The 24,015-nt window shown below is 42.2% G+C and overlaps 1 protein-coding gene across 5 annotated transcripts in view; it reads right to left on the bottom strand.

The window, feature by feature from the left end:
- PPP2R2B (protein phosphatase 2 regulatory subunit Bbeta) overlaps window positions 1–24,015 on the bottom strand; it is a 482,864-nt gene that overhangs the window by 83,952 nt on the left and 374,897 nt on the right. For all 5 annotated transcript variants that reach the window (XM_040344569.1, XM_040344570.1, XM_040344566.1 and 2 more), the window contains 2 exons: window positions 8,448–8,545; window positions 1,436–1,601 (listed from right to left, as the gene is read on the bottom strand). In XM_040344569.1, the coding sequence (XP_040200503.1) occupies window positions 1,436–1,601; window positions 8,448–8,545 (264 nt within the window). The remainder of the gene's footprint in view (window positions 1–1,435; window positions 1,602–8,447; window positions 8,546–24,015) is intronic.

The raw sequence follows: 24,015 nt of genomic DNA, 5'->3' as shown, positions 1-24,015 counted from the left end.
TGTCATCTGGTGGTCCGAGATCTCTGCTCGAGACGCAGGACAGGAATCCCTAAACACAACTACTGAGGTTAAATATATGGTTAAATGCACACCAGAAATTCCATTTAGAAGTCATACAACATAAATCAGTCAGGTGTGGCTGCATTATACCGTCACACCAACTTGTTTTTAGGTGATGAAGGGATGTATATTAATTTTCCCCAGCTTTTTTTTTAGAACTTGGCTAGAGCTCAGTTTTAACCACAACCAATACTGCCCCATAGCCGAAAGCTGGTTACAGCGCAGCTCTCTAGTTCTGAGAGGGCATCCATGGACGTCCTCCCAGAAAACGCCTCCCACACACTCCCTGGGGTGCGCTCTGTGATCACTGCATCCTTTGGACAAAGCTGATCACAGATCGTGCTAAAGGGCCAATCACATCGGCCCTTTACCAAGTGATCAAATATGTCAATGCAAACTTGCCAGTTATCAGTACTCTTTTCCTTAAACTCTGCGACATTGCAAAGGCGGCTCTTTAATTAGGCAGTCGTCTAAGGCCTCACACTCACAGGTGCCTCGCGGCCTCCTAACTTACCGAAAGCATTACCCCAATTTTGAGGGACAGGGGACCTTAACGCTGATGTGCTCAGGCAGCGTTAAGAGCGTCCCTAACAACCAGTGAATATCAGTGACACCACTCCTTGTGACGTCAATGACCCAGCCCTCAGTCAATGACGTCACAAGGGGGCGGGTTCACCAGGTGACATCTCCGGGTGGCCCCTGCCCCTTAGTTATTAAAGAGCAGGATCTGGGGACTGCCTTGTTAAAGTGGGCTTCCAGATTCCGATAAGCCCCTTGCACGCAGACCCCTCCAACCACCGGCCAGGGTTGTGGGGAAGAGGCTCTTGTCCTTGAATTATTTTTCCCCATCATGGGTGTGAGTGGGGCCCCATGTCAAGTTTTTCCTAAGGCCTTACAAAGCCCAGAGCCGCCTCTGCCACATTGTTTTGTTTGAAGGTTTCTTTTATACCATAAACATAATTAAATTTTTTGGATTTAAATATGATAGGCACCAAGGTTTGGATTGTTCCAGTTTGTCAAGATTATTACATGTAATCTGTTTGCTCCATTAGCAGTACAGACTATAAAAAAATGGAATGGGCTCTCTGTGCCTTTTGTAAGTCTTTTCAAATGTCAACCAAAGGGAAGCCTCCCTATTGAAGCAATTCAAACATGTAGTAACCCCTAATAACTGGTTTCTGCTAGATTAGCGATTGCCAGGTGTTTGCTATGGGATACCAAGGTGTTTATTTTCTGTACTAGTATCTCCCATAATGAAAAAGGTGTAAGGTTTTCCGCAGCCAAGATATGCTACAAAACAACTGCATAAATAGGGATAGAAAACATACAAACCACACCATTTACTAGAAGAATCAGAAGCCATTCTGAACCTTACCATTTGTGGACAGCAGAAAATATGCAGCATTCTGCTGGGGAAGCCATCTTATTTTGTTTATTTTCTCTTCAATCTCTAAACTTTTCAAGTAATCGAATTCTGGCTCGTGGCTCTGGAAGGTGCTGTAAACATTGTACTCTCCTCTTCTGTGAGGCTGATTTTTGCTCTGCAAAAACAAAAAACACAAACTAAATATAGACACGTCTGTTAATCACACAGTATGAAATGTATTACAGTATATGTCCATATAGCCAATGTGGACAACCTTCCAAATGATTGAATACAGCTGTTCATCATTGAAGGGTATTAACATTTTGAAACCCAAAACTAAAAATGCAATATATTGCAGCTTACCAACCAACACATGCATGTGGTGGCTGAATTTTTTTTTTTAAGGCTTTTTCCACCTCAGTTTTTTTCTTGTGATCTGACCAATAACAAACCTCCTATTTTACAGTGCCTCCACTCTGGATGAAGGCGCACAGGGGAGTGTTATACACTAACAAATTGAACTCCAGCTAAAAAAACTTTAAAGTGGTTGTAAAGTTTTATTACTGACTTATAGCTACAGTTGTGCTCTTAAGTTTACATACCCTGGCAGAATTTATGATTTCTTGGCCATTTTTCAGATTATGAACGATAACACAAAAAAAATATATTTCACTCATGGTTAGTGTTTGGCTGAAACCATTTATTAATCAATCAACTGTGTTTATTCTTTTTAAATCCTAATCAGAACAGAAACTACCCAAATGACCCTGATCAAAAGTTTACATACCCCAGTTCTTAATACCGTGTATTGCCCCATTTAACATTAATGACAGCTTCAAGTCTTTTGTGGTATTTGTGGATGAGGCTCTTTCTCTTCTCAGATAGTAAAGCTGCCCATTCCTCTTGGAAAAAAGCCTCCAATTCCTGTAAATTCTTGGGCTGTCTTGCATCAAGTGTATTAAGATCTCCCCAGAGTGGCTCAATGATATTGAGGTCAGGAGACAGACGGCCACTCCAGAACCTTCACTTTATTCTGCTGTAGCCAATGACAGGTTAACTTGGCCTTGTGTTTTGGTTTATTGTCATGTTGCAATGTCCAAGTACGTCCCATGCGCAGCTTCCTGTCTGATAAATGCAAATGTTCCACCAGTATTTTTTGATAACATACTGCATTTATCTTGCCATCAATTTTGACCAAATTTCCTGTGCCTTTGTAGCTCACACATCCCCAAAACATCAGCGATCCACCCAGTGATGAATTTAGGTTTTGTGCTGCCCTAGGCCTGATTAACCTTCTGCAACCCCCAATTTAAATATGATCCACCCCTTCCTGTTTAAGACCTGCCCTAAAACTTTCCAGTGGGGACACTAGTTTGGAGGGCCTTGGGGGGGGGGGGGGGGTATTCCCTTAATCTGCAGAGATTTCCTCTCACGTCCTGTTTGGCTATGGGGCAGAAAGTGAAGGAAAATGAACGGCTATATCCATCCCTTACTTTAGCCATAATGCAAAAAATAAGTGTTGCCTATAGTTCTACTTTAAGCACAAATTTATGCTAAATTTATGGAGAACTGAGAAGATAACAATGCCAGTGGTGCAGCAGAAAACATAGCGCAGTGATGAAGGTATGTGGTTCAGGCAGTGAGCAAAGGAAGGATTGGGGGCAGAAACAAATCCAATCAACAGAAATAAAATTTAAATTCCTTAATATGTACAACTGACACAAGCAAAGGATTTCAGGAGTTCCCTACTACCTACCTGCCAGGTATAGGTGACCATGTCAGTGTCCCCTGTGTCATCCCCATCATACAAGCAGCAGTGCAGCAGCTTTATGGGGACACCAGACCGATTTGTTTTGCGGCTCAGTCCACCTCATAAGACTGGTGCTACACTAAAAGAGGGGACTCTTTTCATGCTGCTCCCCTGCAAAGTGTTGCCCTAGGCCTGGGCCTTGTTGGCCTAGGCCAAGATACAGCATTGGATCACCTCCATGTTTCACAGTAGTAATGGTGTACCTTTAATCATAGGCCTTGTTGACTCCTCTCCAAATGTAGTGGTTATGGTTGTGGCCAAATATGATCTCATCACTCCAAATGACTTTGTGCCAGAAGGTTTGAGGCTTGTCTCTGTGCTGCTTGGCGTATTGTAAGTGGGATACTTTATGGCATTTGCATAGTAATGGCTTTTTTTCTGGCGACTCGATCATGCAGCCCATCTTTCTTCAAGTGTCTCCTTATTGTGCATCTTGAAACAGCCACACGACATATTTTCAAAGAGTCCTGCATTTCACCTGAAGTAATTTGTGGGGTTCTCTTTGCATCTTAAACAATTTTCCTGGCAGCTGTGGTTGAAATTTTAGTTGGTCTACCTGACTGTGGGTTTCAACAGAACCCCTCATTTTGCACTTCTTGATTAGAGTTTGAACACTGCTGATTGTCATTCTCAATTAATTTGATATCTTTTTATAATTCTTTCCTGTTTTATACAATTCAACTACATTTTCTTGCAGATCCTTTGACAATTCTTTTGCTTTCCCCGTGACTCAGAATCCAGAAACTTCAGGGCAGCACTGGATGAAAGATGCAAGGGTCTGTCAGGAGTCCAGAAACTCATTGACCTTTTATATACACTGTAAACTTTGGGGGTCTTTAAGCTCTGCGAGACAAGTGCGTAAAACCGTGTCAGTAAAGCAAAGGGTCTTTATTGGTGACCAAACAAAACAAAATAAAGCTTTTCTTCAGCATCCAAAACGTCACAACAAAAGTCCTGCTTGTTTCCAGCATAAATTAGGAAAAAGTCTTTCTTCAGAAAAACAACCAAAAGAAAGGCACATACGTTTTTAGTAAGAAGTCCTCCAGACCTTGCCTGCAGACACAGCTTCACTTCCAAACTACTCAAAAGTCCTCTCTGAGCAGCTAGCAGACTTCCATCTTGTCCTCACAGGTGCACTCTCCCAACTCACTCCCTCCAGCATCACTTCCATCCCACCCAAATAACACTTTGGAACCTCCAAAATTCCAGGCCCCAAACTACTTTATTAAGATAGAGAAGACTGCGAGCCAGTCCTCTCTGAATTAGCGCCTGCCTGGAACTTTTCACCCACTTTTGGGTGACCCCCTGAACCTTCTACCTCTATTTAAATGGACCATAGTCCAAACAGTGGTGCCGTATAGCACCCGTCCAGGACCCACCCCCGGTGTCCTGTACAACACACACACACACACACTAATTACAAGCAAACAGATCACATGTGAGGATGTTACCTTTCATATCCATTCAAACCTCTTTGTGTCAACTTGTATGCATGTTATCAGGCGAAAATCACCAGGGTATGTAAACTTTTGATCAGGGTCATTTGGGTAGTTTCTGTTGCGATTATGATTTAAAGAGAGTAAACACAGTTGGATTGATAATAAATGGCTTCAGCCAAACACCAACCATGAGTGAAAAATGTTTTTGTTTTATCATTCATCATATTCTCTGAAAAATGGCCAAGAAATCAAATTCTGTCAGGGTATGTCAATTTATGAGCACAACTGTATACCCTTCTCCTCTGGTTTATAAAGGCAATCTACAGTGTTTTTTTTTTAAATAATGGCAAATACTTTTTCTCACCACCTCCGTGCGGTCACGTGATCCCCCCTCTGCTCTCCTTCCCTGATCCAACGAGAGCAGCGGGAGAAGCTGAGATTTTTGTTTGACATCAGCCAGCAGAGAGGCATTATGTGACCGTGCAGCGATGGTATGAGAAAAGGTATTTAGCATTATCATTTTCAAAAAACACAAACACTGTAGTTTTTGTCTTTATAAATCAGAGGGGATACAAGTCTTTGTTTTACATCATTGCAGAGAATAGGAGGAGGGGAGAGGAGTGGGAAGGAGATCGGCTCTCGCTGACCAGGAAATGACAGGCAGGGTGGGAGGGGGAGAGACTCAGAACACACAGCGAGATAATGGAGGCATATAAACTGACCAAGGTATCATGAATCAGCAGCCATGAATACCGTGGGCAGCACACACAGGGGGCACAGAAACAGGCAGGATCAACCAGGAATTTTACAGCATAGAATAGGAGAAATGACAACCACTTTAATTAGTTATAGCAAACAGATTTTTTTTTTCATTTGGGATAAAGGTTTTATAAAAATAAAAGCCGATCATTGTAAGCACCTTTGTAATTGCAACATCTGCAGAACAGCTTATTCCATTTAAAAACCAACAGGCTTACTTTCTAGATCACCAGTTGAGAAGGAAAGGGAAGCCTAAAGAAAACTAATGAAGCCATCACATCTAAGAATTGGTAAGATGCAATATTAAAGGTTTGCTTTTGAGTTTTATACTATGTACTTTATGCTATATAATGCAAAGACAATTGTGTTAATCCAACCATGTGGCAACAATTTGGGGAAGGCCTTGTTCCAGCATGACCGTGCTCCCGTGCACCAGTCCAGTGTCCTAAACAAAGCTCTGACCTTCAACCCTTTTGGGTGAACTGGAATGTCAACTGTGAGCCAGGTCTTCTCCCACATATCGTGGAACCATGAAAAATGCCCACAGCCACCCTCTCGCAGAAGTCAGAACAGAGTGTTGGGGGAGGGAGGTGGGTTTATTTCTATTTGCATGCACTGACAAAGTGTTTCATATTTCTGCTAAGCAAACGTAGTGCTATATTAAAGATGCAATGGATTTAGAATGCTTCAAGACAGGTGGAAGTGACCAAACATGAAAGCTGCACTCCCCTTCTAAAAAATTGCTTGTTGCCTGACCTAGAACACTGTCATTCCATTGACTTGCTTACAAATAAGGATTTTTCTCTGACCTTCCCGATGTGTGCACTGCCAATCTTGAATGGACAATGAGTCAACGTACTGAAGCCAGTGAGTTAGTGCAAGAGCCAATCAACTAGCATTTTCAGAAGATCAGCAACAGCAGGCACCTATATTTTATACTATCTCTCTGCTCTGTCTCTCCAGTGCTCACTGTATCATCTTAGGAGGGGATGGCTCGGCATGTTGAGAAGCTGCTGGTCAGGAATCTGTTTGCATTTTGACATTAAACTCAGGGTCGGTCAAGAGTCTGGAGTGGATGAGTGATGTTAGTCAACAGTGGAATTTAGACCACTGTCAGCTGAATACGAGTCAGAACCAAGTGCACTCCTATGACCCAAAGGAGAAGTAGGGCCAAAAGAACTTCAGCCCATTGAATATCATTGAAGTATCATTGAAGCCAGATCAAAGTAGGATCTTTGTCCTAACCATCCAACTTGTGACATCCGACATGGTGATTACAGCAGCAGGAAAAGGAAATTATGTCACACTGGGATTGTTTTGATTGGTCAAAGGACGATCTCAAAGTCGGAGCAAAATCTTATCTTGTTCATTCAAGTCGGATAGAAGTAGGACCCATGTGGGACTGATGTCGCAGGGTAAAGTAGGATGACAGTCATACAGCGTGTGGTACCAGTGGGAATCCAGCCTAAATGTCTTCATTTATGTGTTTATGCGTGGGACACATAGCCAACGTGGAGGGGCATTTAGAACCAGGAAAAAAAAAAAGCTCTTAAAAGTGGGGTTTTTGATGCCAAGTATGCATGAGACCTAAAAGGTGCTCTTTGGATTTTGGGCCCATCTATGCATCTAGGCAGTAAAAAGGTTACACACGTGTGGTAACTTGTTAAAATAACTTATCGAATTTTGTGCTCTTCATTTTCCAAAAAAGTGTGGTAAAAAAATTTACAACTTCAAAAAGCTTACTATGCTTCTTACTAAATACCCGGTGTGTTTACTTTCCAAAAAATGGGCGATTTTGGGGATATTTGTATGGTCCTGAAATATTAGGGCCTCAAGAAATTAGATAAGCCATCAGAACAGCAGGTTTGATGTATTTCAAATAGTTCAATTTATATGGTCACATCAAATTTGAATGTTAACCGTGTTGTACATTACCTTACAAGCATAAGTCTTCTCCTATTCTAGATTTGGACAGCCACAACTAAATGACATGTTCATCTGCCCAATGTCCAGTTCTAAAAGGTCAATCAATAAAATGTAAGGCAAAGGAAATACATTATTTGTAATAAAATTGGAGTTCCGCTCGCCCCTTTAAAAATTAATTCAGCAGCAACCCATACTGTAGCTGCTGACTTTTAACATTAGGACACTTACCTGTCCTGGAGCCCAGCGATGTCTGCACCGCAGCCGATGTTTAAATCGGCTGGTCAGGTGCTGTGGCAGCCATTGCTGGTAAGGGAACCCAGCAGTGTAGGATTTCGACTTCATGGCTGGGTCCCTGCTCTGCATGTGCGCTGTGCTCTCTTACTGGTCCGGCAGAATGGGAGGGAGGAGGGGGGCTGAGCTGCTGCCGTACTTTTCTGCGGACGGTCTACCGGAAGTGGGGACAGGGTACCTGTAAAAAAAACAGGTACCTGCTCCCCCCCGAAAGGTGCCAAATGCTGCACCGGATGGGGGGTGGTGCTTCAGATAAGCAGAAGATCCACTTTTGGGTGGAACGCCACTTTAAATGAATGGTCACAGGACACCATCTCTTCTCTGTTTATCTTCTGCTTGCTAGCTACATGGTAGACAGGTACAAAAAGTATAAAATGTACAATGCACGTATGCCATACATACCTTTACAGGGGAAAAAATTGAACAATGAGAAAAAATTTGAAACGTCTATACAAATCAAGTTTATATATGCTGCTTTTTGTCATACTGTGACCAAATAAATAATGCATCATTAAACCGTGTCAGCTCCTCTAAACAAAAAGATACTTCACAATAAGAGTGGGTCACTTGCTGTCAGTTTAAATCTTTTGGGTCCCAGCGTGGAATTGCTGAAAAGAGCTGGATGAAAACCCTATATCAGTCAAGCTATCCAAGCAAGGTCACACCACAGGAAGCTCATATGTCAAGTGTGGTTTGTTTGATAACCAGGGCAATGAGTGGGACATAAAAATTAGGAAGCAGCATGAAGCTTGTAATGAGAAAGCAAAATAAAAATGTTGTGGTCTGCAGTCCTTACCTCCTGCTCACGTTGAAATATTACAACACGGCCCCCCTTGTCTCCTGTGGCAAGCAATTCTCCCGTGTTGTTGAATTCGACTGTCGAGATGATGTCAGCTGAAGAAAAGGGAGACACAAAGGCAATTTTTAGATGACTGCTCTTCCACCTATCAACTATTTCTGGCAAAGTCAATTTAGAATTTCTCAAAATAAAACGTTGAATTGAGAGAAGAACAAGCTTTGATTCACATTTACATTAAAAATCCCTTGGACAACACGTAGCTTTATGACAACCACCAAAAGGACTCTAAAATCTCTAGCTACAAATAAAAGCAATTTACTGTTAAATCTAAGGGTAAATAACCATGTAATGCCATATTAAAATCTTAAAGTCTTTTATAATCATTTTTACACAGTAATTGGGACTGACTATGAACAAAAAGGTTAGTGAAATAGGAAAAATTTGGCATGTTTATATCTTTTCCCATATTCCAAAAGCCTTGCATTTTGTACAGGACAAATTCATTATTGATATCTGCAGAAATTGAAATAAAGGCAGAATGAATAGGAGTGCCTCGACCCAGAGGCGTACTAAGTGGGGGGCGAGGGGGGCGGGCCGCACCGGGTGCCACACGCTGGGAGGGGTGTCAGGCCGGCGCCCCCCCTCCGACTGGAGCGGAGGCATCAGGCTGGTTTAGGCAGCGCAGCGGCAGGCGCCCCCCTCCGCAACTGAAGCGGAGATAGTGAGGCAGATTTAGGCAGCTGCAGGCACCAACCCCCGCTCCCCTCCGCGACGGAAGCGGAGACAGTGAGGCTGAGCTGGCGCCGCGGGTTGAGGCAGCGGCGCGTGATGACAGAAGTAGGTAGTGGCTCGCTTTGAGGGGGTGTGAGCTGCACCTGAGTGACACCCGTCGGATCCCGCCCTTGCTTCCTTGGTCGTGGCTCTGATCAGTCTCGGCCAGGGCTGGACACGAGCAGTGTAAAGACGCCTCCCCCTCCTCCTGCATGTCTACACAGGGGGAGGGGACCAGACCAGTCTGTGCATGTCTGTCTGTGCATGTCCCGATCATGAGGTACATTATGGTACTACTGAATGGGGGGAATCTGTCCTTAAGGGGGGGGAATCTGTCCTGACGGGGGGAGCTTGTACTGAAAGGGGGAGGGGGAATCTGTACTGAATGGTGGGGGGGATGTGTATTGAATGGGAGGGGGGGAGCTGTACTGAATAGGGGGGAAGCTGTACGGAATGGGGGGATCTGTACTGTAGGGGGGTGGGTCTGCACTGAATGGGGGGGTGTCTGCACTGTAGGGGGGTCTGTGTAACATGCAGGGGGTCCATAACTGTTAGGGGGGTGTCTGCGTAATATACAGGCGTCCAGAGCTGTGGGGGGGGGGGGGGGCTGTGTAATGTAAAGGGGCCCAGGGGTGCAGGGTGCTGTGTAATGTAAAGGGGTCCAGAGGTGCAAGGTACTGTGTAATGTAAAGGGGTCCAGAGGTGCAGGGTGCTGTGTAATGTAAAGGGGTCCAGAGGTGCAGGGTGCTGTGTAATGTAAAAGGGTCTAGAGGTGCAGGGTGCTGTGTAATGTAAAAGGGTCCAGAGGTGTAGGGTGCTGTTTAATGTAAAGGGGTCCAGAGGTGTAGGGTGCTGTGTAATGTAAAGGGGTCCAGGGTGCTGTGTAATGTAAAGGGGCCCAGGGGTGCAGGGTGCTGTGTAATGTAAAGGGGTCCAGAGGTGCAAGGTACTGTGTAATGTAAAGGGGTCCAGAGGTGTAGGGAGCTGTGTAATGTAAAAGGGTCTAGAGGTGCAGGGTGCTGTGTAATGTAAAAGGGTCCAGAGGTGCAGGGTGCTGTTTAATGTAAAGGGGTCCAGAGGTGTAGGGTGCTGTGTAATGTAAAGGGGTCCAGAGGTGCGGGGTGCTGTGTAATGTAAAGGGGTCCAGGGTGCTGTGTAATGTAAAGGGGCCCAGGGGTGCAGGGTGCTGTGTAATGTAAAGGGGTCCAGAGGTGCAAGGTACTGTGTAATGTAAAGGGGTCCAGAGGTGTAGGGAGCTGTGTAATGTAAAAGGGTCTAGAGGTGTAGGGTGCTGTGTAATGTAAAAGGGTCCAGAGGTGTAGGGTGCTGTGTAATGTAAAGGGGTCCAGAGGTGTAGGGTGCTGTGTAATGTAAAATGGTCTAGAGGTGTAGGGTGCTGTTTAATGTAAAAGGGTCTAGAGGTGCGGGGTGCTGTGTAATGTTAATGTAAAGGGGTCCAGAGGTGCAGTTGTGGAGAGGGGTACACAGTAGTGACAAAGAGATATTTAAGGATGCAGAGGTGTGCAGGGGACACATTGGGACATTACATTATTACATTTTAAGGTGGGGGGGTGCCAGATTTAGGATCCGCCCCGGGTGCCAAATGCTCTAGGTACGCCCCTGCCTCGACCTCCCCCCTTTGCATGGTCCAACTGACTAGACACAAACTCTGTAATCACTGCAATCCATTCAGCCAACACACACACACATCCTTGATTTAGATTTTTTTTTTAGCAAAAGTGTCCTTCTGCCTATGACACATGGCCATCTTACCAAAGCTCAGTGGAAGTGCCCTTATACATTTTCTAACCTGGCACTTTTAATCACTGACAATGTCTTGCCATGCATGTCTGTGATGCAGCTTCTCCTAGGGAGTTATGCCACTTTCCTGAGTCAAATGTGTGAAGACAGACAACTGTTTCAACCTGTTTAATGTGTGCCTGCCAGTAAATATCCACAGAGCTAGGCCTGGGAGTAAAATTCACAGTCAAGCACCTGGCCAAGCCACAAACCTATCTAAGCTTTGCTTAGCCTGCAGTGACTTTGTTGAGACCCTGTGGGCTCACCATCTGCAGGTGTAGAGCAGCTGCCAGGTACCATGCTATATAGCAATTGGCCATAGATCTAAAAGGAACAGCTACAGAGAATATGCTTTTTTTAGCTTAAGAATGTATTATATATCTGTTTAGAACAAGAGTAAACCTGGACTTGTGTCCTATAAGAGCAAGTAATATTTAAGGGTGTTAGATTTAAACATCTGCCAGCATTTAGCCAGCCCTCTGCGGAGCAACATGAAATTCTGTCAAAATTGAAAAACACAAAAATGTATGGTGAAACTTGGCTGGAAGGATTAAGACACCATCACTAAGTTTATGGAGACAATTCGCCAAAAAACCTGCAATTTACAAAGGGATAGCCCATTTCAAAGAAAGAGACAGAATTGAAGACAATCAATGGACCGTTGACATCAGTTTGTAAGAAAAAATTTGGCGCTGTTCAAGATTTAATCAAACGGTGACCAGCGACTAAAAGGCTATAAAAAAAAAATTAAATAGCCAACACCCTAGACCTCTCAGTAGGTTCTGTTCACACAATCTTATCTGAGAGATTAAACCTAAGCAATCAGTCTGCTCGTTGGGTACCAAAACTGTTGTGCTCAGATCAGCAGATAAGAGCAGAGCTTTCAATGGAGACTATGGACCTATGGGATTAAAATCCAGAATACTGTCTGAAGGGAATTGTAACTGGAGAATACATTTGACTTGATCAGTATGATCCTGAAGCAATGGCTATTTTAAAGAGCAAAGGGTCTAATAAAAGCAAATACAAGCCAGTCAGGAAGAAAGCTTATGGTGACTGTATTCTGGGATGCTGAGGGAATTCAATGAATTGACATTTTGGAAAGGAAAAAAGGACATCAACATCTGCTTATTGTGAGTTTTGAAAAAATTAGCTAAACAGTTGGCCAAAAAGCATTGTGGAAAGCTTCGTCAGAGAGTCATCTTCCACCATGACAATACCCCTCTGCCCATTCCACATCAAGGGCAACATTGCAAAAATCTTGTTGGGAAATCATTTGACATCCACATTACAGTCCCAATTAAGCACTTTATCTTGATTTTTTTATTTTTTTTTGAAAGGTACCCATTTTGATAACATCAATGATGGAATGCAAAAATAAATAAAAGGAAGGTTACTTTGAAATTGGTAAATTCTAAGGACCCCCCAGGTGGGATGGTATAAACAGCTGGTATCTCTCATATATAGTTCTCCAACTTTTTTAAGCAGTCATGTGGTGCACATTTGCCCACAGCTTTTTTTGTCAACATCCTATTATTCAAGGTTTGTGGATTAAAAAAAAAAAAGAGACACGTTAATGTAATATCGTATAGTAGTATTATAGTATGATCATGGCTTGTTGAGCAGTACTGCTGGATCAGTCAAATCAATACAACAATAATTAAAACACTGCAGCCATCGGATCAACATGACAGTAAGTCAGCTAGCATTTTCAGGAGGACAGGCCATTTCTATTTCTCCTTGGTCAGGATTACAATAACAGAAAATAAGTTAACACCAACATGACCTGTAGGTAACCATGATGAGTTATTTTGTCTTGTATTTTAGCTCACAACTTTGTCATGCAAACATCCAACTTAAAAACACATAAGGTATGAGTAGTAGAGGTATTTTCTTTACATGGAATGGATATTTAACATTACACAAGACGCGTTTTTGCTGGTATATGACCAACTACATTGGTAAATCCACCCCTGATGCCACTCCTGATTACTTTGTGTGGAATGTGGCACTGTTACAAAGATGGTGGCAGTTTGGATTAGTTTTAAATTTGATTAGTTTGGTAGTGCGTTGTAACCTCTTTCGGAGCTTTACTCCATATTCTCTCTGAAGTCTGTAAACATGAAAATTTGTAAACTATCTTTTCAAATATTATCTCTTTCTATCAGGCAAACATTGGTCAAGGCCTGGAAACAGCCAAACTTAAAGCAAGAGTGATGGGCACCATGATACATGACAAATGAACACTATTCTTAATGAAATATTCTCAATTACAACCCACTCTAAATTTCTCAAAACATGGTATCCATGGTTAGAACGGCCACCTGAACTTCTTTTCATCACTCTGACTGACCCAAAAAAACTCCCGTTTTCCTTTTACCCAACCCTCTCCACACCCTTTTTTGTCTTCTTGCCTCCTCTTTTCCCTTTTTTTGGTCATCTTCCCACTACTTCCTTAGTCCTCTACCCTTCCTCTTCCCTCAACCAGACTTGTTCGTGTCCCCTTCCTTTTCAATATCCTTGCTCATTTTTTGTCTTAGCACTCTACAATGCCCGTGGTCTGAGTATTGCTCAACACCATAGTTGCCAGATGCCCATAATACCTGCCAGTCTGTATCCGTCTCAGTGATCTAGCACCTACTATGTCACTTAGCTCACCTCTTTCCAATATACACTGTTTTGGTACACGGCAACTCTTTACATTTCCTGCAATTCTCTGGTGTTTAGTGCACTTTTTGTATTTCATGGTGTGTGTGTGTATATATTTATGTGTGTATATATTTTACATACACACGTTGCACTGCAATCACCCTGCATACATTCAAAACGCATTACTCTACTGCTTATGCCTTTTTACAGTAAAAGGCTTAGTGGAGCCAGAAGAAATGTCTGTTTTAAAGCAGTCACTGCTGTATCAGCTGTCTATATCCTCTCAGCCGCAGTGCAGCCAACAGGATAGGTGAATTATTTCTGATTAGCTTAATTGAGGTTAATTTTTTTTATAAACGTCAGAGGTCACCTCCTGTGTAATTAGTCTCCTGATGAGCTTCACCCTCCATCTGAAAGTGGGCATTCTGCATGGTAACCAAGCAGAAAAGTACGATGGCCTCCGACAATGGCACCATTTGACTTCTGGTTTCTTTACCACTTTCCATTATCACAACATTTACCGCATAAGCAGTGGCTACAAGAACTACTATTGTGAACATTCAAACTGTACCTCAAAGTTTAAAAAAAGAAAATTAGAAAAAAAACTATACATGTACAGTACCTTTACTTGATCACATGGCATGAGAGCATGTCAAATTGGTTCTAAAAGGAACAATTTCCACTAACGCCTCCAACACCATGCTCGTCTGCAGCAGCACTGCTCTCTCTCCCTCTTCTCACAGGACACAGAGGCGGGAGGGAACACTGCCGACCGTAGCTGCAGAAGTTTTTACTTTGCCAGGAAAACAGGAGGAAAACAGCAACAAGGGCCATTAATCAACTCCTGTGAGGTGGGAGTGAGAAGTAGGGCCAAGCCACTCAGTGTATGGGACCACACAGACAGGTTCAGAAGTGCACACAAGTGCTCCCTCAGCACATAGCTTGCACAGAGAGCAGCGGACAATGCAGGCGGGGGAACCCAGAAGAGGAGGTAAGGGGCCACAATTTGGTTGCTGTATTAAAATATGGTTATTGTATTAAATATAATATTTGTAGATTAGCCACTAAAGAGCTCTGTATTTCACTAATTATTCAGCCCAAGTACCAGTTCACATTGGAATTGCAAAGGAAAAACACTCAGTGTTCCAGTGTGATGCAAATTTTTAGCCTTATCGTTTGAATGAAAACAGACATAAAAACACACTTACAACCGGATTGCATAAAACTACGGTACCATGCTATCCTGTGCAGGCAAATGCACCATTTGAAATCTTCATTTGGGGTGAAAGGAATCTATTAACGCCCACAACAGATCGCACAAGCAGTGCATTCTGAACGCAGTGAGGGAAACCTGTACGGAGCGCAGGTTTCCCCGAACAGAGTTCTGGTGAGAAAAGGCCCTTAAACCTGAACTCTGGGCACAACAATCTATAGCTAAATATATTCCTCAAAAACTACAAAAGATATAAAATCCTCTTTGTGAACACCAAAAGCCTTTTCAAGCCCAGCTATTTCCTAGTAAAACAGAAGTGACCTAATCATCACGATTAACATTTGCTTAGAGAGCAGAGGTGTGGAAGGAACCCAGCAGGCCCACACACTACAGGCTTAAAAGAGGGAGTGGATACAAGACTAGTCACCCTACACATGGAGAGCGAGCAACAGTGCATGGCCTTTATCAAATGCAGATCCTAGGTTACTGCACAAATCTGGAGGAATATGCAAAGCACACCAAGGTTCAAGTAAAAAGAAACATGCTTCTTTTATTGAGAAAAAAAATTTGCCTTTCTTGGAGTTCAGCATTTAAACAGCAAGCAAGCTAAAAATCTCTAATGGTTTTTCTCTTTTTAGGTTGTCATCACCCTAAAAGTTCTTTGATGAAAAATACCCTTCTACTTTTGGTCTTGGTGACAATAAGCCTTTATGACAAAAAGGGTGAATTATCTCCAGTGGGGACGAACCCCAAAAGACAGAAAAAGATTCTAAAAGTTTTGGCTAGGGATACACTTTAAGCTTGTATGGACGGTACGTAATAATTAAAAGGTATACAGAGCGTTGATAATCTGAGCCCTGCTCATTTTGGTCAATTTAAGAATACATTGAACTCCATTGGCTGTAGAAGCCAATCAATGGTAGTGATATAATTTCATAACATTTACTGCACAGTTTCATAAAAGGCAAGTCCAAGCTTCCAAAATGATATGCTCCCGCCAGACCTCCTATATCTGGAAAGTAATTGGGTTTCCATAGGAACATGGGCATTGAGACCTCCTCACTATCTTGGCACACGTGACTTGCAACCCCCATATGCTATAACTGGTTCCAGTCTTCCTGTGAACGAAGAGTCCAGAATCAATTACTGGCTATGGGGCTGCATGTGCCAAGCTAAAAAGAATACCCAAGTGTTCATGTTTCCATGGAAACCTGATCAACAACTTGCCTAGCAGAGTGCAGGGCTCTGGCATGGTAATACATTAGGGCCTGATGGGGCCATTTATTTTTTAACGTGATCTTGGATTTGAAAAAAAAAAAGTCTTACAAAAAAATAATAATCAGAATACAAGATGTACTTGCAATGAAGTTTGTAAATACTTAACTCTACTTCTGCTCGTACTGCCTAAACCAGTTGCCGAAATCAATTTCAGTAATAGCTCTCATGTGTACCCCACAGCAGTCAGTGGTGTTTCTTCCTCCCACCAACCTGCATGTCACTATAGGATACAGTACTTGGGATACTTAGGCCTCAGCGAAAGGAACCACTAAGAAGCATCCAATTTCTCTTCAATGTACAGTAGTGCCATCTGGCCACATAGGTGGTGATGAAGGTACGTGAAATCTCTTTTTATACAGTTTTAGCTGTGAGAGTTACAAAACAGAGCCTTTAGGGACATACCCTGGTTCAACATGTACAACAAACCAACACAAAACCTAAAGCACAACTAAACTATTTTTTAAAGAGTGCAAAAAAATAATAATCCAGGTCCATTGCAGAAAAACATGGGAAGCACCTAAAAGGAGAACTGAACAGTAGATCATGGCTAATGGAACACTAAGCCCGACAAATGGGACTAAAGAGTTATCAAAACGGACATTGTTACATACCTTCCCCTTACCTATTGTATGTATTTACAACCTTCTTGTATTTCAATTTTTATTAAAGAGATGGTCACTTAAAGAATTTGTTAACCTAAAAAATAAAGCAAATATCCTATTCCTTTAAAGCATGTTATACAGCACAGTGCTTGTGCAGTGTAATTTGGCCCCTTCTATCACCTGAAATACCTGGCTGATCCTGCCAGTTTCTACCCTCCCCTTTGTAAACTGACCACGGTATAGCATAGCTGCTGAGCCCTGACACTGATCAGTTTATGTGTCCCTATCATCCGCTGTGTCTGTCTCTCCTTTGTGCTCTCCCTTTCCTGCCTGTCAGCTCTGTGTCCATGCCTGCCCCCCTCCTGCTGCTCAAATTAAAGCTACATTTTACATTATTCTCAGTTGATTAATGTAATGTCCCCCTGTAACTGTGCTTTATAAAAAAAATGCAGCTATATACCCGTTTATAGAGTGCAAATCGACACTCAGGTGACCCGGCGACTCTATATGATAGCTGCAGGGGGCGGGGCCGCCTCTTTCCTCCTGACTGATTGAGCGGGGGATCCTCGGCCCTGCCCGCTGCAGCTGTCAGGCCGAGAGCGACGATTAGCGCTCTGTAAACAGGTATATAGCTGCATTATTTTATAAAGCACAGTCACAGGGGGATGGATATTACATGAATCAACCCAAGAGGATAATGTAAATTTAACCCTGTGGTTTAACAACCATTTTAACCACTTAAGCTCCGGACCAAAATGCAGGTAAAGGACCAGGCCCCTTTTTGCGATTCGGCACTGTGTCGCTTTAACTGACAATTTCACGGTCGTGCGACGTGGCTCCCAAACAAAATTAGCGTCCTTTTTTTCCCACAAATAGAGCTTTCTTTTGGTGGTATTTGATCACCTCTGCGGTTTTTATTTTTTGTGCTATAAACAAAAATAGAGCGACAATTTTGAAAAAAATGCAATATTTTTTACTTTTTGCTATAATAAATATCCCCCAAAAATATATATAAAAAATGTTTTTTTCCTCAGTTTAGGCCGATACGTATCCTTCTACATATTTTTGTTAAAAAAAAAAAAAAATCGCAATAAGCGTTTATCGGTTGGTTTGCGCAAAATTTATAGCGTTTACAAAATAGGGGATAGTTTTATTGCATTTTTATTAATTATTTTTTTACTACTAATGGCGGCGATCAGCGATTTTTTTCATGACTGCGACATTATGGCGGACACTTCGGACAATTTTGACACATTTTTGGGACCATTGTCATTTTCAGAGCAAAAAATGCATTTGAAATGCATTGTTTATTGTGGAAATGATAGTTGCAGTTTGGGAGTTAACTACAGGGGGCGCTGAAGGGGTTATGTTTCACCTAGTGTGTGTTTACAACTGTAGGGGGGTGTGGCTGTAGGAGTGACGTCATGGATTGTGTCACCCTATAAAGGGGATTACGCGATCGATGCAGCCGCCACAGTGAAGCACTGGGAAGCCGTGTTTACACGTGGCTCTCCCCGTTCTTCAGCTCCGGGGACCGATCGCAGGACCCCAGCGACGATCAGGTCCGGGGGTCCCGCAGCTTCCCACGGCTGGGTCGATTTACAGGACGTGGCGGTACGTCCATCTGCCCAGCCGTGCCATTATATTTACAGGCGGCGGTCCTTAAGTGGTTAAAGCATGCCAATGTTTGCACTAATGCTTATAAGTGTTGCTGCAGTGTATGCGGCCGCTATAGAGACTGGGATTGTGTGTACTTTAGTAAAGTCAACTGTCCGATTTCATGTGGAAGTGATAGAAGCGGGGGCGGCAAAATGCACCTTCGCCAAAGTAGACAAAAATCCTTGAAACAGTCTTGTAGATATCATACCATTAATTTAAATACACGTCTTTCAGAAATTGCATTTGTTATGTATAACTAAAAAGTGAAAGTGGCGCATGCCATTACTGCTTCATTTTAAAAGAGCTTCAAAAGTACATTGAGATAGCAGCTAGCTTTATTGTTAGGTGTTTAGTCTTCTACCATACTATTTTAACTTGCTGCTCTTTCAAGTGCACATTACCATTTTTATATTGATCTAAATAATCCCTTTTATTTTTGCTTCAATTAAAATGGGGAACAGCATTATTAATATAAGGACTCTTTGTGGGAAATAATGGACATCCTCAAAGATGCCCTCTACACTTAAAAAAAAAAAAAAAAAAAAAAATGCAACAAAATATATCATAGTTTAATTATTAAGTAGCTATTATAAGGCTAAGAGGAACATCTTGCTTCTGCATGTGTAGCGATGACTCCTGTGTATAGGATGCCACCAGGGCTTTGTAATGCAAATCATGCAGCTCTCATTTTGAATGCGGTTGAAAGATGGTTTCAAAAACTATTTGATGTGGACTTGAGATCAAGAACATTTTAATAATAAAAACTTGATTTTCTGAATAAAAAATAAATAAATTGCCAATATACCATATACAGCCGATATCTGCACCAATTCCTTACCATTCATATGAGAAATAGATTTTTGTGTACATCATAAAATGTCCCATTTTCCAAGGAAATAACCAGGTTTTCAGGTACCAGTTAGCCAGAAGTTTGCAAAATGTACACTGGCAACACTTAATACATACATACTCAAAATGCAGTTTAAGTCACGAGTATGGTCCCAACAAGAAACCTTCACTTGTTAGAGGATTCTGTAGGTCCTAAACTGAGATGAGAACATGGCAGGAAGAGACTTCTTAAAATGCACTCTGAATGAATCATGATGAATACTCTCACAGTAAACCATAGAAAAAAAATTCTCATGGCATTGCAAATACAAAATGCTCCCCATTTCCAACACTAATGTAAAGATGTTCAAATATTATGTAGTCTTGCGCTTCTCTCTCAGGCTGCTTTTTCACTTCCCCTGCATCTCCCGCCGCCTCCTCCTGGCAGACAATTTTATCAGATCTCCTTTCGGCAGATAGGGCTTTTTTTCAGCCTATAAGAACCTCTGGCTCTAATCATGTGCGTCAAAAAATAAAAAATCCCGCCCCCCCTCCCCATTGGAATCCATGCAGATCAGAGGGCCAGACACATGGACAAGGGGGGAGCACCCCTGATTGACGGGCCGCCACTGGAATCCAGGAAACAGAACACATTTCCACTATTCCAGGCAATGCAAATCCTCACCCAGCCAGCCCAGTTCGTTTCAACACACAAGAAACGCTCCAGATGGCTGCACTCCCTTATTCCTCAAAAGCATTATCTTTATATTAAATCAAAAAATGTCCACTGTCAGTCCCTGGCTCTCTGCTCCCTCCTGAGAGCGCTATGTGGGGGGGGGCAACCAAGTCGGCAGCTGGCAGCTGAGAGCCGCCGAGAGGCTGAGCCAGCTGCTGGTCCAGATATCTGGGTGGATCAAAACTGTAAAGTTCAGATTGATCCAGAGCCTGGACTGACTGAGTGATGTCCACTTTGGCTTGCTTTTCCCCGCTCTTGGCTGAAAACAAGTCACAGGAGTGCAGTAGAACCGCACTTTCAGTTAAGAAATGAAGTACTGTCCTCACTGTCCAGTAAACAGGCTAGAAACACTTCCTTTTAGCACATTTGAGTACAGAACTACTGATTGGCATATAGTTATAACCTATCCCAGTCTGAGTAATGTTGTATAAGGGATTGCAAAAAGCAGATACCAAGTTTACACTAGATACATTTAACAATTATTGAAAGCCTAGCAGTAATGTATTTTTTACCTGCTAGGAATTCAGCTTTAATCACCTCCCGCCTGCCGTATTGTCCAATGATGGGTGGGCAGCGGCTCTGGAATGATGTCATAAGACATCGCCCCACTCTCGTCGCTGGCGCGGCATGCTCTCTGCCCCCCAAGACACTGCGCATCACAGCTCCCCGCAAAGACCCGATGACGAGGCTCTTTGATCAGCTGACCACATGGGTAAACAAGGAAATGTCCATTTATCTGCACAGATTAGGGCATGGATTATAAGTGCCTCGATTATCAGTGCAGCACCAACAGTGCCCATCAGTACCCCATCAGTGCCATTGCATCAGTGCACATAAGTGAAGGAGAAAAACTTGTTTGTTATAAAATGTTGTAAATAAGTACATTTTTCTTCCAAATTTTCCGTCTTTAGTTTTTTTTTCTTTTTTTTTGCAAAAAATGAAAACCCCAGTGGTGATTAAATATCAAACCAAGCTAAAAATGCTACCTTTCTCTAAAATATTATAAAAAATGTGTTTGAGTACGGCACAATTGTCATTTAAAGGGCAACAGCTTTGAAAGCTGAAAATTGGCCTGGGCAGGAAGTGCACTGTTGGCAAGTAGTTAACCAAATTTTATCTGGTTGTTATATGTCCAATACATTTCCTTGAACTTTAAAGTGATACTAAACACACCCTGTTTCATTTGCATTGTCTCTTCCATTTCTGTATGTGGATGATGACACTGTAATGTAAATAAAAAAAAATCTAAGTACCTTTTTTCTAATCAATGTACAGCTGTCACAATACCAAGCTTTCCCAGCCTGTCTGCAGAGACGCTCAAGAAGGAGCTTTTAGTCCTCTGCTGCTGGTCACATTTAAAAAGGATAAAAATAAAATACCAATAAATGATTTTAAATTGGCATACAAATATAGATTTAAAATTCATCTTTATTTTGTGGAAACATGGTGTGGGCATATTCCTGCCAGTCGCAGGTTGCATCACGCCTCTTTAGCTTGTGTATAAGAATAAGAGGGAGGTGAAGCCACCATTATTCTACATGTAATACCCCACCCTCATTGTGGTTAGTGGACATGGGAGGGAGGGAGGGAGTGGGCTGTCATTTACCACTGTGTATACGCCCACATGTGACTATAGTCACATGGGCTGCTCAGAGGTTATAAGGAGGAAATAATTAGCACAGAACCTCACTAAAAACTAAGTTGACACTATAGCTGCAAAATCCCTAGCGGAAAACAGAACCTCATAGTGACCGAGTATGAAATGCAATTAATAAGCCATTTGATAGTGTTTAATGGGTTTAGCGATACTAACATTCAATACAAAGCAAGAAACGTCAACATGCATTTCGAGAACTGAGCTACAGTTTTTTAGCCATATTCACAGCGAAGCAGATCCTCCTTCCACAGAGTTTCAAAATAAATTAGTAGTAACCTCTGAACAGATTCTATAGAGACTAGCTTATAAAGCATTGAGTTCTATAAAAGAGCGAAATGATTAACGTTCTGCATGACAGTTACTGTACACATGGGCACAACGTTTATTTCATTTTTAATTAGATAGCATGCAGTTTGCAGAAGAGAACACCAAATTTTAGGAGGAACATATTTTCACTCCAACAAGTTATGGGAAACCGCGTACGTTGAGATGTGTTGTTCTAGACAGATTTACCACACCAAATGAAAGAAAAAATAAGTATTTCCCATCTGTTTCTACCTTCCACCAAATGGCATGAATGAGAAACAAATGTAGCGTGAAAAGGTTTACACAGTGCGCTGTATTTTTTTACTATGTGCATGCTGGCCTATTTACCAGCTGCACGTGCAATCCACTGCTCCATTACAGCACCATAAATAATGATGTGTATTCTACAGTGTGCACTTTGTTCCCCCGACAGATATGACACCTAATAGGCGATTATTTATCGAGGTGCACCAGCACGTTCATTCCTACACACCACAGAAAACGCTCCTGGTGAAGACACCATCAGATCATGTACACAACTTGTGTCTGTTAAACAGGAACACAGGAGATCACAGTTCACTTACGACTCTCCACATACTGCGCAGCTCTGAATGTTTGTAGTCCACCGACTCAAAACAAAAATTACAATTGTTCAAATTTCCTGATTTAATAATATTTTTTTATTGGCGGTTTACTTGTTCTTTAATTTGGTTCGTAGATTGAGAAACTTTATATATATATATATATATATATATATATATATATATATATATATATATATATATATATATATATATATAAAAATTATGCTTTACATAATATGACCACGTGCAAAGTGTAATCAGCAGGCATACAATATGATTTTATACAATAAAGAATCACTGCCGATTGACTTTCTATGCTCTACAACAGGTCCCACACTGTTCTATGAATTGTTCTCGTCCACCTTACAAACCATTCGGTATCTGCTTCCCCTCTCTGCCAATCCCCCCATTGGCTGCTTCTCACCCAATGAATTAAATTCAAAATACTAACAATAACTTACAAAGCCATCCACAACTCGGCCCCCAGGTACATTCATAACCTAGTCTCAAAATACCAACCAATTCATTCTCTTTGTGCCTACCAAGACCTCCTGATCTCTGGTTCCCTTGTCATCTCCTCCCATGTTTGCCTCCAGGACTTCTCCCGAGCCTCTCCCATCCTTTGGAAATCCCTACCTCAACCTGTTCATCATCTACTATATCCACTTTTAGGCGATCCCTAAAAAAACGGTTTTCTTCAGAAAATCCTACCCGGCCCCCACCTAACAACTGTACTTTAAAGCGGAGGTCCACCCTAAAAATTAACTTCATATTACTAGGTTCCCTTTAACCTAAAAAAAACCCAATTCTGTTAAAAAAATACAATTTTACTTGCCTGCAAATGGCCGTTACCAGGCAGATTTCCTAATCTGCCAAGTTCCTAGTCCGTGGTGGACCTACTTTGCCAAGCCTCCTGGGAAATGAGTGTCATAATTTCCCATGAGTCTGTGGGCATTACAGTGCTACGAGCGCCGTTTAACTGTGCATGCGCAAGATCTTCGTTGTCATAACGGGGCTGGACAGTCCGCTGTCGCTGCCCGGTGTTATGGCAACAACACAAACTAACGGCGCTACGAGCGTTGTTTAACTGCGCATGTGCGAGATCGAGAAGTGCATGCTGGTTACCCAGCATGCACCCCTCTCTGTAAAACCCGGAAGATAAATCAACTGGGCTTCACATGCCCAAAGCTGATATGGAAATGGTTGGATGATCAATTCTAACATAATGTACGTTTTTAAATTGCTTTCTTTTACTGCCTATGTAACATAACTAAATTGAGTATGAAAAAAAAAATGATCTGGCCGGACCTCTACTTTAATTTTATCCATCAGTTCATCCCCCACAGTTATTACCTTTTATATCACTTGACCCTCTTATAGATAGTAAGCTCTAATGAGCAGGGCCTTCCGATTCTTCCAGTATGATATTTACTAAAGACAGACTTCATTTTAAATGGGAATTTTCCACAATATAAACAGGGA

The sequence above is a fragment of the Rana temporaria genome, chromosome 3, assembly GCF_905171775.1.
Source record: "Rana temporaria chromosome 3, aRanTem1.1, whole genome shotgun sequence".
Classification (NCBI taxonomy): Eukaryota; Metazoa; Chordata; class Amphibia; order Anura; family Ranidae; genus Rana; species Rana temporaria.
Note: the sequence above shows the minus strand (reverse complement) of the source record. Positions and strands in the feature narration are given on the sequence as shown.